The following is an 18,961-nucleotide window of genomic DNA, read 5'->3' on the forward strand; positions in this document are numbered from 1 at the left end:
GAGAGAGAGAGAGAGAGAGAGAGAGAGAGAGAGAGAGTCTGTGTGTTTTGTTTGTTTTAGCTACACCCATTATCAGCTCTGTAGGCTCCAACAAAGCATCATAAAATCAGGATAGAGACTTAATGTAAAGCATTTTGCAAACCTTAGAGAACTCTACAAATGCAAGCTATTATTTTTCTGTCACAAACTCCCAGGTAAATCCTAGCCGCTGGAACTACAGGCGTCCTAGTACTTACCCAATAGTTCCAAGTTCCAGCACAAACAGCGTGTCCCCAAATGAAGATATTCACATTCAGCAGATGTCAAGGAAATACAAAATTCATTCCATAGCATGAACCCCGGGGTCACCAAAGTAGTCTTTCCCATTCTGACTAGGTTAAACCAGGGAACTGTCATTTCCTGAGTACCAGCCAAGATGCAAGAAAAGACTTAGCTATTCAGGTTCATTCCACTAAGCTGATTTTTATTTTAAAAGGGTCAAAACTTCAAATTGGCAACTAAACTAGGGGGAAAAGTGCCATGGGAATATTCATTTTATCATTGGATCTTATCTATTTTTTTTTTGGCTGGTTGTTGTCCTTCATACTCAAAGATGACCAAAGTGACATCATTATGCTGGGGACACTGTACAGTGTGTCTGACTGTGGCTGATCAGACCAAGAGGAGCTCAAAAGGCTCTACCACAGGTCAGGCACAAATAGTCCAGATGAACATAAGCAATGGAGATGTCTCTAAATCTGCAAGTCTCACATTTTTTACCTACTACAGTTCTGCTTTGCCCACAGAGGACAATGTCATCTCTGATGCAGCCATGCCATGCTGGCAGTCCTTTGCCAGTGTCTTCCGTGTCTCACAATTGGTTCCAAAGTTCTTTCTGGAGAGTGTCCTTGTATTGTTTCTTCTGACTTCCATGCAAGCACTTGCCTTGTGTGAGTTCTCTGTAAAATAGTCTTTTAGGCAAATGTTTGGCATTTGAACAATGTGGCCAGACCATTGGAGTTGTGCTCTCTGCAGTATGGTTTGAACACCTGGCAGCTCAGCTCAAGAAAGGACTTTGGTGCCCAGTACCTTATCCTGCCAGGTTCATAACCTTCCTAAGACAATTCAAAAGAAAGTGATTCAGTTTCCTGGCATGGAGCTGGTAGACCATCCACATTTCACAATCATGAGGTAAACACAATGGCTCTATAGACCTTCAGTGTCGTAGACAGCCTAATACCCGTTCTCTCCCATACTGTCCTTCAGAGCTTCTCAAATACTGAGCTAGCTCTGGCAATGTGCCCATCAATCTTGTCATCTATGTTCACAGCCCTAGAAAGTATACTGCCAAGGTAAGTGAACTTATCCACAATATTCAACATTTCTCCATTTGCTATAACTGATGGCTCCATGTCTGGATGGTGTGGTGCTTTCCAGTGAAGAACCTCTGTATCCTTGGTGCTGTCAGGCCAAATTAGCACAAGTGGCAGAGAATCAATCTATTGCACCTCATCCTCAGAGGCTGCATTGAGTACACAATCATCTGCAAACAAAAAGTCACACATCAACCCTCCCTCTACTTTAGTCTTGGCTTATAGCCTTTTCAAGTTAAATCATCTACCATCAGGGCAGTTAGGTGGCGAAATGAACAAAGCAATGGCCCTAAAGTCAGGAGGACTTGAGTTCAAATCGAGCCTCAGGCATTTGACACTTAACTGTGTGACCTTGGGTAAGTCACTTAACCCCAATTGCCTTGCCTTCCCCCCTCCAAAAAATAATAACAATAATAATAATAATTTACCATCAGTGTGGTAGCTGACCTTGATGTCATTTTCATCCTCATTGAAGGCATGCAACAACATAGCTGAAAACATCATACTAAAAAACAAGGGAGCAAGCATAAAGCCCTGCTTCACTCCACTGGTGACTGAGAAAGCATGAGAACATGGCCAATTATCCAGAACCTGTGTAAGCCTACCTTTGTGAAACTGGTGTACAATGCTGATGAACTTCTCCAGGCAACCAAATTTTACCATGATCTTCCATAAGCCCTCATGACCAATGGCATCAAAGGCCTTGGTCGTTGTATGATGAGTGACTTCTGTTCTGCTCCTGGCATTTCTCCTGGAGTTGTAAGGCAGCGAACACCGTATCAGCCACTCCTCAGCCCTTTCTAAAGCCACACTGGCTCTCAGGCGGATGATCATATTCCAGGGGAAGAATCAGCCTATTACAGAGGACTCTGGCAAGAATCTTTCTGGAAATGGCTGAGAGACCCACCCCCATCCTGGTAATTGTCAGAGGACAACCTCTTTCCTTTTCTTTTACAGAGATGGACAATGAGGGCATCCTTAAACTCCTGGGAGAATAACCTCCTCTTTCCTGGAAGATTCCAGTCAGCTTTTGTATGACTTGTAAATCTCTTTTGGAATAGAATCAGCACCAGGCATTTTGCCACAAGAGAGAAGTCTAATGATATTCTAAACCTCTTTTTCAGTTGGAAGTTCAGCTTGGACAGGGCCAAGTGACTTACCCAGAGTCATACAGCTAGAAGTATCTAAGGCCAGATCTGAACTCAGGAAGAGGAGTCTTCCAGACTCCAGGCCCCGCACTCTGTGCACTGTATGACCTATCTGCTGGAATATCATAATAGGGTCTTATGAAAGAAGGAAGTCAGGGAAGAATTGATTCAAAACAATTTGAAAAGATATTAATGAGAAGAAAAATTTAACAAGAGGCATCAAGTACCTAAGAGCTAAATTCTGAGTACAGGATCTTAAAAAAAATATACCCCCAGCACAGACTGATATATTAATCATTCTTCCCATAATTCTGTCATATAAGAAGTCAATCAGTGACCCTTTTTCAACATATAACAGGATTTAAAAATCACTGTCTTTCCCTGTCATCAATTTTATAGACTTTTCCCAATAATGGGTTGAATCACAGCCTTGTACAGAGAATGATAAAATAATCATCATAAAAGTCAGAGGCAAACAATGTAGAGGAGTAGATTAAATGTCAAATAACTCTTAGGACATTCAAACATTGCTTTACATAGAAAAATAAGTTTTGTGTATATAGTGCCTGCATAGTGTAGGTCTGACTATCAAGTCTTAGAGAACTCCCCAGCCAAATCCAATCACAAAGAACTCACAAGCCAGTTCAGTCGGCCACCAAACTGCAAGTAAAAATATGCTTAATTTTGCCAGGGACTCTCAGCAACACCCAGTCTTTTCCCAACGATTAGTAAGACTACTCAGGGCCCTAACTCAACACAGGAACTAGCAGTCATTAGACTACAGCCTTGCTACTTCTTTCAAAATCTGTGCTCAAAAGACCTTCATTAGATAAAAGCAAACATACTTCTCTGCCTCTACACGTGCACATGAACATCCCCTTCCCTGGAATGCCTGGCCCACATCATTTCCATGTATTTAGCATCCCCGCCCTGCAAAGATCCCTTCTTCTCCAAGAAACTGTTTCTTATCTGCCCAAGCAGACAGTGATCGCTCCTTTCTCTGAATCTCTGCAAATCCTACTAATACTACTTGCTGCTAATCTGGCATTTAGCATACACCTGGGGTCATTACTTAGCTTGCCAAGTGTTCATGTGCTTCAATTCTCTTCCATTAGACAGAAAGCTACTTGAGGGCACTTTTATGCCCCTATTTTCCATCCTTCAAGTCACCCAGGTTTATGCCCTCAGAGTCATCCTTTACTCATCCTTGACCCCGACTGCATATCAAACCAGATGCCATGTCTCACTGACTCCTGCCTCCACCTCTCACATCCAGCCCCTTCTCTCTGCTCACTCTTGCTCAGACCATTCCAATAACCTAATCAGCCTCTGAGCTTCCAGTCTCTTTCCTCTCCAATCAATCATCCCCAGATCCAGAAAGTGTACATCTCTAAAGAATGGATTTGACCATATCATATCTCTACTCAAAAATCTTTAGTGGTAACTGTTCTTAGAACCTAGAATTGAATGGGTAGAAAAAAGAAGACTAAATTTACTTGGGGAAATCATAAAATTATATTAATAATACAAAACGTATCTCAGAAATAAAAGCCTATAGATTTATTTTTTTTTTTTGCTTTTTTTTGGAGGGAGGAAGGTAGGGCAATTGGGGTTAAGTGACTTGCCCAAGGTCACACAGCTAGTAAGTGTTAAGTGTCGGAGGCCAGATTTGAACTCAGGCCCTCCTGACTCCAGGGCCAATGCTGTATTCACTGCACCTCCTAGAAGCCAATAGTTTTAGATCAATATTATTACCTCTCCCCCCCCCCCCCCCCCGCAAAAAAATCTTTAGTGTCTCCTGGCTGTCTCTAGTATAAAGTAAGGGGAAAGGAATAAGCATTTACATAGCACTTGCTATATGCCAGACACTGCTAAGCACTTTTTACAAACATCTCATTTGAGCCTCCCAACAACCCTGTGAGAAAGATATTATCATCCCCACTTTACAGTTGAGGAAACTGAGGCAAACAGTTTAAGTGACTCATGTAGAATCACAAAGTTAGAAAGTGTTTAATGCTGGATTTGAACTTAGGTCTTCCTGACTCTAGGCCCAGTGCTTTATTCACTACACCACTAGCTGCCTCAGGCTGCCTCCTAACATCCTAAATCTGCCAGACTAATCTTTTTCCTTTTTTGATATGGATGATAAGAGTCAGAATCCCAAAAAATTTTGATGAATAAATCACTGGGTTGAATATAAAGGAGAAATTCAATAAAAAGTATAAAATCATACAGCTAGGTTCAAAAAAATCAACTTCACAAGTATGAGATGGAAAAGGTAGGGCTATCTGTCCGAAAAAGAGCTTGGAGGAGGGGAGTATAGTGGACTACAAGCTCAGTAAGAATCAGCCATGGAAGATGACAGCCAAGAAAACTAAGACCCCCTTAGGTAGTCTTGGGCTATATCAAGAGATGCAAAGCTTCAAGGAATAAGGAAGTCATAGTCTCTCTGTGCCCAGTCCTGGTCAGATCCCATCCAGAAGTACCATAGTTTAAAGACATTGGCAAGGTAAACCAGAGTATTCACAAGGGTAAACAGGGTAGTGAAAGGCCCAGAGATCAAGCCACATGAGAACAGTATAAAGGAAGCAGGAAAGCTTAAGCCTGGAATAAAGAAGGCTTAGAGGCACAGGAAGGAGGTTTTGGGGATAAGGCAACTCTGACCAGGTTTTTAAAAATAATTTTTGCTTGTTGGGGGGGGGGGGGGGCAGGGCAGTTGGGGTTAAGTGACTTGACCAAGGTCACATGGCTGGTAAGTGTTAAGTGTCTTAGGCCAGATTTGAACTCAGGTCCTCCTAACTCCAGGGTCAGTGATTTATTCACTGCATCACCTAGCCACCCCTATGACCAGGTTTTTTAAAGGCTGTCACATAGGAGAGGCAAAGCCACGATGGCAGAGTGTCAGGAAGCAGTTCAGGGAACTTCCCTCCACAAATTCCTCCAAACGGATCTAGAAAATGCACCCACCCAATTTTTGATGGGGAAATCCAGAAAGTCACAGCAAGTCATTTCTTCAACCCAGTTCAGCACAGGGTGGCAGACAGGGAGGTCTGTGGATACTAGGAATATAAAGGTGGTCAAGGAGAAGCATCCTGTGCCGGGTACTACAGTGCACAGGGAGAGGTTGTATGCCAGGTCAAAATGAGATCCCAGACCCATACCAACCCCATGGTGACAGGGATAGCTGTCAACTGCCAGGTTTGTTGCCTATTATCCAATTCTGTGTCACAGATGCAGGGCAGACTGAGAAGGTGATGTGCCCTGGAGCCTAGGTCACCCCCTTCCTGAGTAGAAAGCCCTGGGATGTGTATGGATAAAGGACATTAAGAAGGCAGCAGCAGCAATAACATGGTTTAGACCAGGGATGGGGAACCTGTATCCTCAAGGCCACATGCGGCCTTCTAGGTCCTCAAGTGCAGCCCTTTGACTGAATCCAAACCTCACAGAACAAATGAACCACACCTGAGGACCTAGCAGGCCATATATGGTCTTGACACCACAGGTTCCCACCCCTGGTTTATAACTTAGGTGCAGAGCAAGATCTCATGTAAAGCACCTGGTAGAATTCCCAGGCCAAAGGGTAGCCTCTCTGAACTAACAGAGCTTTGCAGCTGGCTGATAGAGGCAAGGTCCAGTGGCACCTACTCTTGCTCAGAACCAAACCCAGGTCAAGAACTTGCAGAGTTCAGAGCATGGGGGCAGCCATCAGATTTTGCTCTCAATTAGACCACTCTAGGAGTGGGAGCACTGAAACTTTGCTGGAACTCAGACACAACACTCAATACCCCAAGAAAGCGGCAACAGACTAGCCCAAGCCTTTCCTTCAGAAGTGTGCCAGAGCCCAGCCCTAACATCAAGTCTGAAGTCAGAAAGTAGACTGGAAAAATGAAGAAACAAAAAAAGAATTCCACCATTATGAATTAGGTGGCAGGGTCACTCAAGAAACAAACATAGGAAAGAATGGGTCCAAAACATCTGCAAGCATTGCCTTGGAGAAAAACATGACTTGGGCACAAACCCAACTAGAATTCCTGGAAAAGATGAAGCAAGAGTTTTAAAAAAGAGTTTAAAATGTTTTTTGATAAATGAAGTGAAAGTGTTTGAAGAAAAAAAATGGAAAGGAAATGAGAGCTATGGAAAAAAGAAAGAGAAAGAAAATTTAACAGTATAGTACAAGAGGTACAAACCCTTCCTTGCCCAAGCAAAAGACTCACTGAAAATTAGAACAGACCAAATGGAAGTCAACGATTCTAAAAAGAAACAAAAAAATAAAAATAAAAAAACAAAAGAACAAAAAACAACAAAAAAGAAAAAACAAAGGCAAAATGTTGAAAAAATAGAAGAAAATATAAGGTATTTTATAGCAAAAACAACTGAACTGGAAAACTGATTGAAGAGAAAAAAATTTAAGCATCATTAGAATATCTGAACATTATGTCTAAAAAAAGAGCCTAGACATTATATTTTAAGAAATGTTAAAAGAAAACCACCCAGGATCAATGGAATAGATTAGGTACACAATATACAGTAGTAAATGACCATAGTAATCTAATGTTTGATAAACCTAAAGATCCAAGCTTTGGGGGCAAGAACTCACCATCTGACCAAAATTGCTGGGAAAACTGGAAAGCAGTTTGGCAGAAACTAATTACAGACCAACATTTCACACCATATACCAAGATAAGGTCAAAATGAGTACATGATTTAAACATAAAGGGTGACATCATAAACAAATTAGGAGAGCATGGAAAAATTTACCTGTCAGATCTATGGATGAGGGAAGAGTTTATGACCAAACGATCATGGGAAGAAAAACAGATAATTCTGATTACATGAAGCTTAAAAGTTTTTGCATAACAAAACTAATACAGTGAAAATTATAAAGAAAACACAATCAGGAAAAAATTTTATAGCAAATTTCTCTGATAAAGACCTCATTTCTTAAATACATAGGGAACCAAGTCATATTTATAAAAAGAAGAAACATTCCCCAATTTATAAATGATCAAAGGATATGAACAGGCAGTTTTCAGATGAAGAAATCAAAATTATTAACAGTCACATAAAAATGCTCTAAATCATTATTGATTAGAGAAATGCAAATTAAAACAACTGAGGTACCATCTCATACCTATCAGATTGGCTAACATGACAGAAAAGGAAAGTATAGATGCTGGAGGGGATATGGAAAAATTGGGACGCTAATGTACTATTACTGGAATTGTGAACTGGTCCAAACCATTGGAGAATACTTTGGAACTATACCCAAAGGGCTCTAAGTCTGTGAATACCCTTTGACCCAGAAACACAACTACTAGTTCTATATCCCAAAGAGATCAAAGAAAAAGGAAAAGGATGTATATGTACAAAAATATTTATAGTAGTTTTTTAGTGGTGGCAAAGAATTGGAAATTAAAGGGATACTCATCAATTGAGGAATGGCAGAACAAGTTGTGGTATATGACTGTGATAGAATACTAGTGCTATAAGAAATGAGGAGCAGGTTGATTTCAGAAAAAACCTGGAAAAACGTTTTATATGAACTGATGCAAAGTGAAATGAGCAAAACCAGGAGAACAGAGGACACAGTAACAATATTGTAATTATGATCAACTGTGAAAGATTTAACTATTCTAATCAATATAATGATCCAAGAGAATTCCAAAGGACTTATGATGAAAAATGCTATCCACCTTCAGGAAGAGAACTGGTAAACTCTTAGATGCAGATGGAAGAACAATTTTTTCAGTTACTTCATTTTTCTTCCTTTTATTTTTTGCAACATTACTAATACGGAAATACATTTAACATGACTTCACACGTATAGCTGAGATCCTATTGCTTGCCTTCACAATTGGTGGGAAAGGGGCTGGAGGAAAAGAGAGAATTTGAAACTCAAAATTTTAAAAAACAAATCCTAAAAAAAATACATACATACATTTTTAAAAGAAACAAAAGAAAACCACCCAGATCTCTTAGAAAACCAGAGGACAAAGTAGAAATATAAAAAAAATCCACCAGTCTCACTTGCTGAAAGAAGCTCCAAAATGTAAACTTCCATGAACATCATGGCCAAAATCCAGCAGCAGGAAAGAATTCAAGTACCAAGGAGCTATAGTTAAGATCACATATGATTTAGCAATTACCCCTATAAAGGAGCAGAGAACCTAGAATACAATATTGCAGAAGGCAAAGGACATAAGCTCACGGCCAAGAATAATGTACCTAGCAAAACTGAGTATAATGCTACAAGGGAAAAAACAAACTTTTCATGAAACAGAAGACTTCCAAGCATTCCTGATAAAAAGGGGAAGGAAGGGTATAATTATTTACATAGTGCCCACTATATGCCAGACACTGTGCTAAGCACTTTCTACAAATATTATTTCATTTGATCCTCACAACAACTCAGAAAATAGGTGCTATTATTATACCCATTTTACAGTTGAAGAAAATGAGACAATCAGATTGAGTAATTTGTCCAGGATCACAGGGCTATTAAATGTCTGAGGCATAATTTGAACTCAGGTCTTCCTGATTGCAGGCCTAGCATTCTATCCACTGTTTCACTGGCTACCTCCAAAAAGCACTGAAAAGACCAGAACTGTGAAGAAAATGTGAAGTTCAAACACAGGAGTGAGGAGAAACAAAAAAAAAGGTAAATGTGAAGAACTCTGATAAAGAACTACACAAGGATGAACTGCTTACATTAAAATATGAGGAGATAATACATGTGTGCCCTCTGAAACCTATCAGCATCAGGGTTCATAGAAATGCCCAATTAGACAAGGTCTGGGAGTGGTCCTATTATGACTTGATCTTAAAAAGAAGCAGGCAAAGAGAAGGGAAGAAGAACACAGTAGCAGTGACAGGAAAAGGAAAAGGAAGGTTAGGGAAAATTAACTCACACAATCAGGGTGTATAGACATCTATACAAACAAGGAGGGGAACAGCTGACACTTGAACCTCACTCTCATAGGAGTTGGGCAAAAGTAGGAAGAATACACACATACACAGTTGGGTACAAACATTTATTTCACTCAAGAGGGAAAGAGAGGAGAATTAAAGGTAGGAAAAAATTAAAGGAGGAATGAGGGATTAGTTCTAAAGGAAAAAAAAACCCTAAGCATGTGCAGAAATACTTCTAGCTCTTTTTTCAGGTGGCAAAGGATGGGAATCTGAGGGAGTGTCTATAAATCGGGAAGGGATGAACAAGTTATGGTATTTAAATGCTGAATTCTTATCACAGTAATGACCAGTCAGGATTCCAGAGGACTAACAATGAAACATGTCAACCACCCCCTGATACAGAGACTGACTCAATACAAAATGAGATTTTTTTTGGACATTTGTTTCGACTGACAACTTCCCACACACCATAGTCCCCTCTTCTAAAAATCTTGGTATCAGTCACCTGAAATTATAAAATTGCTGAATGAAAGAAGTGAAAGACCCAGCAGAGATCATCTAGTCTAACCTACTCATTTGTACAGATGAGGAGCTGTAGGCCAGAGAGATTAAGTAACTTGTCCACTCTGCTGCTAATAAGCCAAAGAGCCAGGACTTGACCCCATAGCTGACTTTCTGTCCAATACTCTTTCCGTTATACTACAACTGCATCTTAGAAACACAGGCTATCAGATCTAGAAGGACACGTGAATGACTAGAGATCATTGAGGCTTATAGTTTCATTTTACAAATAAGGAGACCAATATACAGACGGGGGAGCAGGTTGAGTGCTGGACAAAAAAAGACTGCAATTCCAGTCCTGATTCTCTCTCATTAACTCGTTGCATGACTATGTGCCATCATTTCACTTCTCTGGGCCTCTTATTTCTCATCTGTTAGATAAGGAGCTTGACCCAGATCTCTAAGGTTGCTTCCAACTCTAAAATTCTATGATTCTGTGAAGTCCCTGACCCAAGTCCCATAGCTAGTTAGTTGGCAGGACTGGAATTAGACAATCTCCTCATTCAGTACTCCTTCCCTAGGTAGGAGCTGATTACAATAGAGAAAAAAATAGAAAACTTAAGAATCTGTAAGAGCAAATGAGGCTTCTGAGGCCAAGATGAGGCTTCTCAACTGAACATACAAACCCACAGGAGATAACACTAGAAAATCAGCACTCACCAGCTGGGCTGTTCTTTGTTTCTCCTGGTTCATGTCATTCTCCCATGAAAGGGATGACTTCGTGTGATCCCTGGTCACCTCCCTTTCTCTTTTCACCAGCTGAAGTAGCTCTTCTTGGATCATGGCCTGTTCCTGTTCATATCTGTGCCAAGAGAGAATGGTGGGTATATGCAGAGGCTATAACTAAAAGGATTCAGCCAGAGACTATGCACACTGTTATGGGCTACCAAGGTGGAGATGGGATTTGTCTGGCAATGGAATTCTGCAACATGGAAGGAGGCCTATAGCCTGAAGTAAGGTTCTGAAAAGGGGTAATGATTGAGGGAATATGTGGCTCTGGAGGGCACTTCTGTTACATTAAACCAGTGAGCTAAAAACACACCCCATCCCACTCTGATACCCCTATCCTCTGGTGCTGGAAATATCAAAATGGCACTCAGGGAAAAGGCCCATACCCATACCAGCATTTATGAGATTACATGCTCCAGGGGAGAAAGCCAATTGTGTGTATTATATGAGAAATCATGAAGATACCAATGAAAGAATCTGAGAGTTTCAAACTTCCATCAGTCAGAGAGCATCACTAAATCAGATAGGCTTCAAAGACTGAAGGTTCCAATCTTTCTCCTTGGCACTATTTCCCTGAGTGTTAGAATATGAAATAATAGAAATCTGAATGTTTCAGTTGCCATCAGTACCTTTACTCAAAACTCTGACTATTCAAATTCAGGATGAATGGAGATTATTCTTACTAATGATGGATTGGGGAGGACCAGGGTTAAGAGTCCTTAGTACAGGGAAAGTACATCATCTAACATACGGATTAAACCTTCCGGTCTTGGTTCCTACCCTGGGATAATTGGTCTCTTTAGTTGGCCAGTCTTCTTAAAGGCCATGCAGAAGAAAAATAAGCCTCCAAACCAAAGGGTCAATCAGAGATTTCTTGTTAAGAGTCATCAACATCCTTAAGCAACCAGAAGTCAGACTTGATTCAGCCAGTTACAAGGCATACTATAAGGGCTTTTACATAAGGGCTTTTACATTTGGGCACAGTGTGGTCTCAGCTTCTTCCCTTTTATTCTTCCCCAATTACTACTACAAAGACATTTAGACACTGTTTCTACTTTAAAGGGTCATTAAAATGGTAATTACTTGTATATAAATGTTTGGTTGTTAGATTTCCCTAAAAATAATTTTTCCTGTTTATTTAAATGATCACTTTTTCAACCCCAAATGAAAACTGTTCTCTGGCAAAGTGAAAGAAATGCTGTCAGCTCTAGCCAAAGCCCAATATAAAGCTTTCCCTCATGAAGGAGAGGAAATGAAGGCTTTGGATATAGCTCTGCTTGGAAGAAAGTAAAGTCTCCAGAGAAAGAGAAGAACACCTTCCAAAGAAAGAGAAGTCCCATCAACCAACAAGAATCTATTTAGTACCTACTATGTGTAAGACACTGGGAACACAAAGACAAAAGTGAAACAAAACCTATTCTCAGGAAGCCTAAATTCTAATAGGGAAGACAAGCACATACATAAATATATACAGAATAAATATAAAGAGAATAAATGCAAATAAATACACGGTAGCTAAATACAGAGTGGTTTGGAGGGGAGAGGCATCAGAAAGGCTTCACGTAGGAGTGATACCTGAGAGGGGTCCTGAACAAAGAGAAGGATTCCATGGAAGTAGAGGTGGGGAGGTAATGTCTTTGAGGCACAGGGGGATGAGCAGTGCAACGACAGAAAAGAAATTGCTGTGCCATGTGATTATACCAAGAGATTCTGAGATACGGGAAGGCAAGGAGATTGAGCTTATATTAAAAGGCCTCAATTATTTTTTTCTGCAAACAGAGAGGTCAGTATGCCTGGACTTTGTCTACTATGGGAGGGGGAGTAATGTACAATGAGGCTGGAAAAATCAGTTGGGTAAGTTTGTAAAGGTCTTTAAAACCTACAAAAGTGAGTTTTATTTTATCCTAGAGATAACAGGGAGGCACTGTAGACTCATGAGTGGGGGAATGATATAGTGAGACCTACATTTAAGAAAAATCTCTTTGACAGCTGTGTGGACAATGAACTGTACTGGAACAATATTTGATGCAGGACAATGAACTAGGAAGCTGTTGTAATAATCTAGACCCAGGTGGTATGGGCCTGAGTTAAGGTGCTAGCTACATGGAGGTAGGAATTAAGTTTTAGTAACTGGTAAATATATGGAATGAGTGAAAATGAAGAACTAAGAATGATACTGAGATTCCAAGCCTGAAAAAACTGGAAGAACAATGATGCCTTCAGTAGAAACAATCAAGTGTGAAAGAGGGGTGAATTTTGAGTAAAAGATAAATTCTGTTTAGGACATGATGAATTTTAAATGTCTCTAAGATAATACAGTTTAAAATGGCCAATAGGTAGCTGGTGATAAATGGACAAAAGTTCAGAGGAAAGACTAAATGGATATATAGATCTGCAAATCATTTGTTTAGAGATGATAATTAAATCCATGAAAGTTGATGAGGTCACCAATAGTGTTTTGAGAAGACCCAGGACAAAGCCTTGAGGAACACTCACAATTAGGAGGCATGATATGAGTGATGACCCACCAAAGGAGACTCAAAAGGAGTGGTCAGACAAGTGGGAGGAGAAACAGGGGAAAACAATGTCATGAAATCTCAGAAAGGAAAGTAGATCCAGAAGACGAAGGTGGTAAACGGTCAAATGTAGCAGAGAAGTCACGTGGCACGTAGACTAAGAAAAGGAAACTAAGAGATCATTGTTAACTTCAGCAGTTTCAGCTGAGTGATAAGGTCCAAAGCCAGACTGCAAAGGGATAAGGAATGAGTGAGAAAAGAGGAAGTGGAGGCAAACAGTGTGGACAGCCGAGAAAGAGAAGAGAGCTTGAGGGGATAGATTCTACAAAGGCCTTTTTAAGGATGGCAGACACTTGGGTATGTGTGAAAGTAGTAAGAATTTAGTAGCTAGGAAACAGTTGAAGATTCGAGACCAAGGGGATAACTGAGGGGGCATTCTTCTGAAAAAGGCAGGAGGAGATGGGAACAAGAGCACATGCTGAGAAGTTGGCTTTGGAGAAGGACCAGCCCTTTCCCAGAGGCTGGGGAAAGAAGGAGAAAGTGAGTGATGATATGGAGAGATTTTGAGATGGAGAGAAGGCAAGCAGAGCAAGCTTATGTTAAAAAGCCTCCATTTTTTTTTTCTGTAAAGCAAGAGGTGAAAGCACTTAGCTGACAGTGCAGGTGCACAGGGAGTTGTGTTGGAGGCATGGGGAGAGAGTAGGTTTGGGATCCTTTGTAAGGGAAGTGAGACAGGGAATCAATGAGGGGAGAACAGACACGAGTGGTGGTATGTGTCTGTAATCTCCCACTACGGGGAGGCTGACACCAACGGCATACAAGTTCAGGATTGCTGACTGGGTATCTACACTAAGTCCAGCACAAAGCCCTTGGGAGCAGGGAGCTACCAGGTTGCCAAAGGAGGAACTAATTGGTTCAGGAGCAGGTCAAAGCTTCTGTGCAATGAAGATGGGGCCCATGAGTAGCCACTGCACTCCCAGCCTAGTAAAGACAGGGAGACCAAATCTCAAAAAAATAAAACATCAACAATAAAAAAATGAAAGAAGAGTAAAAAGGATTGCCTTACAATAAATTTATGGTGTACCCAGTCAGCAGGTTTCCTCATGAGGTTTCCCTCCTCTCTATTCAGTAGCACATGAGTTAGAGCAGAGGGGGCAGATGGCAGTAGTCATCCAGGACAGGGATTTGGCAAGGGATGACAAGCAACAGGGCAAGAGGAAAAGGGATTAAAAAAATTATTCTTGTCAATGACCTCCAGAGAACTGGAATGAGGACAGAAAGGCTTTATGTGCCCTTACCTCCTGTACAGATCTTCTTCTGCTTCAGAGGGCTGCCGGCTACTCTGGCTCTCAGCTTTGGGGGGTTTAGGGTCTATAAGAGGCAGAACACAAATGGCCCATTATCAAAGAGAAGAAGGTAAATGAATAAAAGATACACAGAGGTATGTAACCATCTCAGGAAGCTCTTGAAAGGGGGACTGGGAACTTAAATTTCCCTAAACCACCTCCCTCTCATTCTCCTACATAATGACTTCCCTTCTCCTATGCTGTGGTTTGCCCATAAGTACAAATAATTTCCATAGTCTGACATTCCAGTCATTGTCTCCAACCGGCTATGAAATCTAAGTCTTTTGCTGTCCAAAGTCCAAGAACCTAAGGAAAAAAAACCATACATATACATATATAAACAAAAATGTATACATAAGAATATCAATCTAGATCAGTCCCTTGATTCATCTGACCAAGTATCTATTTCTGACCAGGACACCAACTAATAGGTTAGAAAAGGCCTCTCTACCATGATGTTAACTTCAAAGTTACTGTACACTGTATACTGTAAACCTTCTAGTTTCCTTAGAATGGCCCATTACTGATTTATTATCATGACTTTATCTAGACCCTTCTTGAACCTACTCATTTTCAGGCTGCCCTATCTCTTCAAGGATCTGAGTTCCATAAATTTACTCCTGTCTATGTAAAATACAGTATGGTCTTTAATTTATCTCTTTCTAGTTTTAAGAGGTAGCGTCTCACTCTAGAGTTCTGAAATTGAGTAAATAAATCCATGTTTATCCAGGAAAAGGCAGCTGCCATGAGATAAGAAAAACCCAGAAGCTGGAATCAGAGACCTGGATTTGAAACTAGCTTTCATACACTTGCAAATTCTGTGACCATGGCTTAGTAAACTTAGTACACCTTAATTTCCCCATCTATAAAATGGGGATAATAATACTTACACTATGTAACTCACAAGATTATGGTGGAGGAAAACAGTAATATGAGTTATCATTATATTCACCTTTGTCATCCCTCTCAGAGGCCCCTCATGACCTCCAACTTTAATCATTTTTGGCTCTCAGGCTCATGGGTTCCCAAACTGAAGTCCTATTTTTTTTTCAGTCTGTCTTCATAGGGCAATCCCCCCCAACCTACTTGACTGCATTAATTGCCCTCCACTAGACATCCTTCAGTTACATTAAGCTTTTCTTGATGATCAACAACTAGAACAACATAAATTATTCCAAAGGTGTAAGTATTATACCTTTGGTTTTCTATAAGGGTAAGATAGTCTTTCACTTTGTTTTTTATCCTTTAAGGAATTCTGAATTTAGTAACTTGAATATTCAACCCTCTAGGGATTTCCTTCCAGAATTAAGCAACCTCTAACATGCTTCCCTAAACCAACTTTCACTGGCCATAAACTAAGTTGCCACGCCCTTAACTGAGAGGAGGAGAAACCTTAAAAGACTCTATAGCAATATTGCTAGGTTTCCAACTTCATATGAAATAAACTGTACTAGCTTTTAATTCAGTGGAAATGGTTTTCATTTCTATTCATAAAATGAAAGATTAACTGATTAAGGAAACATCAAAATTGCTTTAACTTTGAAATCGATACATTAAATTTAGTCAATTTCAAAATATAAATTTATATACATCATTTTTCCTTCATAAATCCTATTAAGAAACTATGACTAGGGGCGGCCAGGTAGCACAGTGAGTAAGAGCCGGTAACACCAGCTCCAGTGTCAGGATGACCTGGAGTTCGAATCCCGGGCTCAGACACTTAGCACCCACCCAGAAATACCTGGCCACCTGGCCGTGTAACTTTGAGCAAGTTACTTAACCCCGATTGCTTAAAAAAAAAAAAAAAAAAAAAAAAAAAAAAAAAGAAGCTATGACTAAAATCCACACCCATTCAATAAAAAAGCAAAATATTTTGTTATAACTAAAATTGAATAAATAATAACCAAATAAATGAATCATTATTCTTCAAGCTGCTAAACTTGCCAACTAAACAAAATCCTCCCTATTTCTACAAAAGGTGCAACTAGTAAATATAGGTCACTGGCAATTGTCTTTTATTTGCCCTAAATTTGCCTCTTTTGATTTTGGAGGGGTAACCATTATTCTAGAGTTCTGAGATTAAGTAAATAAATGTAGCTCTCTCTGCGAGAGGCAGCCATGGTAGAGGAAGAAGCAAGAAATTAGGAAACATAGGTTTGACTAGTGCCTCTGATACTAGTTGTGTGAAGACAACTCACTAACCCTGAGTCCCAATTTTCACATCTATATAACGGAGAAAATAAGACTTGTATTACTTAGCTCATAACGGTGTTGTAAAGAAAACACTTTGTAAAATTGAAAGGGCTATATAAATGTGAGTTGTTATTATGATGGTTGCCAACTATATACTGCATAGTGTTCAAATAATATATGTGAACTCTAATATACATGTCAGTTATTATGCTCATAGGGATTATGTCTTAGGTATCTTTGTATGTCCTACAGAGTCTAGGACAGGTCATTGTGCACAGCAGTAACTAATATGTGTCTGGTGGGCTCTCCCTAGGTTGCTGGATGCCAGATTTCCATGATTTGGTATAGTCTCTAAGCAAACTTATCAAAATACTAGGGGAAATATGAATATGTGCCAAACACAATCACTGCCCTCAAGAACAGCAAAAGGCCAAGTAGGAAAAACAAGACATGCACAAAGAAAATGACAATGCAAGGTAGCATTTGACATGTGCTCTGTTATAGCTGACAGAATGGCAGAGGAATGACTAATTTGACATCTGGTAGTCACTCAATGGACAAGGGGCTTCCCTTCTGAAAGAGAGTTGCTCTACCAGCCAATCACCAGCTGTGGGGCACACCCAGCCTGACGCCAAACCTGGATTTTCGTAACTGGGTCATCAGTCCTGGCTCTGCTACTTATTAGCCATGTGGCCCTGGGCAAGTCGTCTGGCCTATTAGGGCCTCTGTAAACTAAGAGATTGGACTGCATGCTTTTCTTCAGTCTTTTCTCCTACTTCTTATTAATAGGCAACTCTGTGTTTTGGAGGGAATACAGTAAGGGGCCAAGTAGCCATAGAGTCCCAATCCAGACCAACTAAAGTTCAAGGAAGCAAGGAGTATTGAATGAAACTGAAATACAATGCAGCATGTAGTGGAAAAACATACTGACTGAGAAATCAAAAGACACAGGTTCTAGTTGTAGGTCTATCAGCATTCCCCACTCTGGGTCTCAGTAGGGACTGGACTAAATAATCTCCAAGGTCTCTTTCACTCCTAACATTTTGCTATTTTTAGAGTATTTGCTGGCGGCAATAAAATATAAAGGAAAAATATTCATCCACAGAAGCCTTAGAAAGAACTATGACTTCATGGCAGTTGGAGTTTGAACACTAAAACTAGGGGATGCTGCCAGGCAGAGGTTATGATGCCACTGACTAGAATACAATCCTTTTAAAAATAACATTAAAATTCACCCCATCCTAGTGATAAAACAACAACCAACTGTACTGGCAACACCCCCTACAGAGACTCCAAACACTTAGAGAAAAGTATTTGCCCTCAGTTATAGAAATAACGTTATCTTCTCTACTTTTTACAGAAAAAATTTGAGACAGAATGAAGGGAAGGGGTTGGTCAAAATCACACAGAGGCTCTAACCATTAACACAAACATTTCTCTATACCCCACAAGAAGCAGGATCCCACCACACATTTAAAGTCAAAGCATACCATCCTGTGACAAATATTAAAAAGAGCCAGGATCTCACAAATCTGGGACTTTCCTCCAGTGATGTAGGTGACAACCTGCCTATTCTTTGTTACTCTTGTCCATGTCCTCAGTGTTTCCTAAAGTATGTTGCAACCCCATACCCACAGATTAAGAAGTGCTGAAGCAGTTGCAAGTAGAAAAAAAGTTTAAGAAGCCCTGATCTGGAAAGTCAATCACAGGAAGTCTACCTAGAGTGCCTTCCTTACTTTGTCCAAATATCTCACGGGTACCTGTACTCTGGCTATCTACTTATCATCTCTCACTCTTGCCATATGACCAACCCATGTTCTCTTCCCATGAATCAATTTGTTGACAATATTGTCTAACCCTGTTCTTTTTTAGAGTCTCTCATTGATCATATTCTACAGCCCGTCCCTACTCACTATACCTCTCCCTTACCCTCTACATGATTATTCATATCTCGTTATCTGAAGGAAGTGACTTCCATGTCTTACTGCCATATAGCAATATCTATGACATTTTTGTATTGAAAAGATAAGCCTCTGCATTCCAGGGAAGTTTAAGGTCAGAAGAACTCTGCAAAGTGATAAAAAAGGAAAATGTACCCAAGAAAGCTGAGGACAAAAGTCAGCCAAATATCTGTTCAATAGTAGTAATGGGTAATTCCTCAATCATCTTTTTTTTTTCTTGTTTCCCTAGGATCTCCCAGGAATCTA

At 40.2% G+C, this 18,961-nt stretch overlaps 1 protein-coding gene across 4 annotated transcripts in view; it reads right to left on the reverse strand.

Annotated features, from left to right (window-relative positions):
• CHCHD6 (coiled-coil-helix-coiled-coil-helix domain containing 6) overlaps positions 1–18,961 on the reverse strand; it is a 350,778-nt gene that overhangs the window by 312,229 nt on the left and 19,588 nt on the right. For 3 of the 4 annotated variants that reach the window (XM_069083836.1, XM_069083835.1, XM_069083838.1), the window contains exons 3-4: positions 14,514–14,586; positions 10,631–10,772 (exon numbers count right to left, since the gene is read on the reverse strand). The exons of the other annotated variant lie outside the window; for it this stretch is intronic. In XM_069083836.1, coding sequence (XP_068939937.1) covers positions 10,631–10,772; positions 14,514–14,586 — 215 coding nt within the window. The remainder of the gene's footprint in view (positions 1–10,630; positions 10,773–14,513; positions 14,587–18,961) is intronic. 4 annotated transcript variants of the gene reach the window in all.

The sequence above is a fragment of the Petaurus breviceps genome, unplaced genomic scaffold, assembly GCF_028583685.1.
Source record: "Petaurus breviceps papuanus isolate PSGF00001 unplaced genomic scaffold, PetGlider_PUasm1.0 174, whole genome shotgun sequence".
NCBI classification, from domain to species: Eukaryota; Metazoa; Chordata; class Mammalia; order Diprotodontia; family Petauridae; genus Petaurus; species Petaurus breviceps.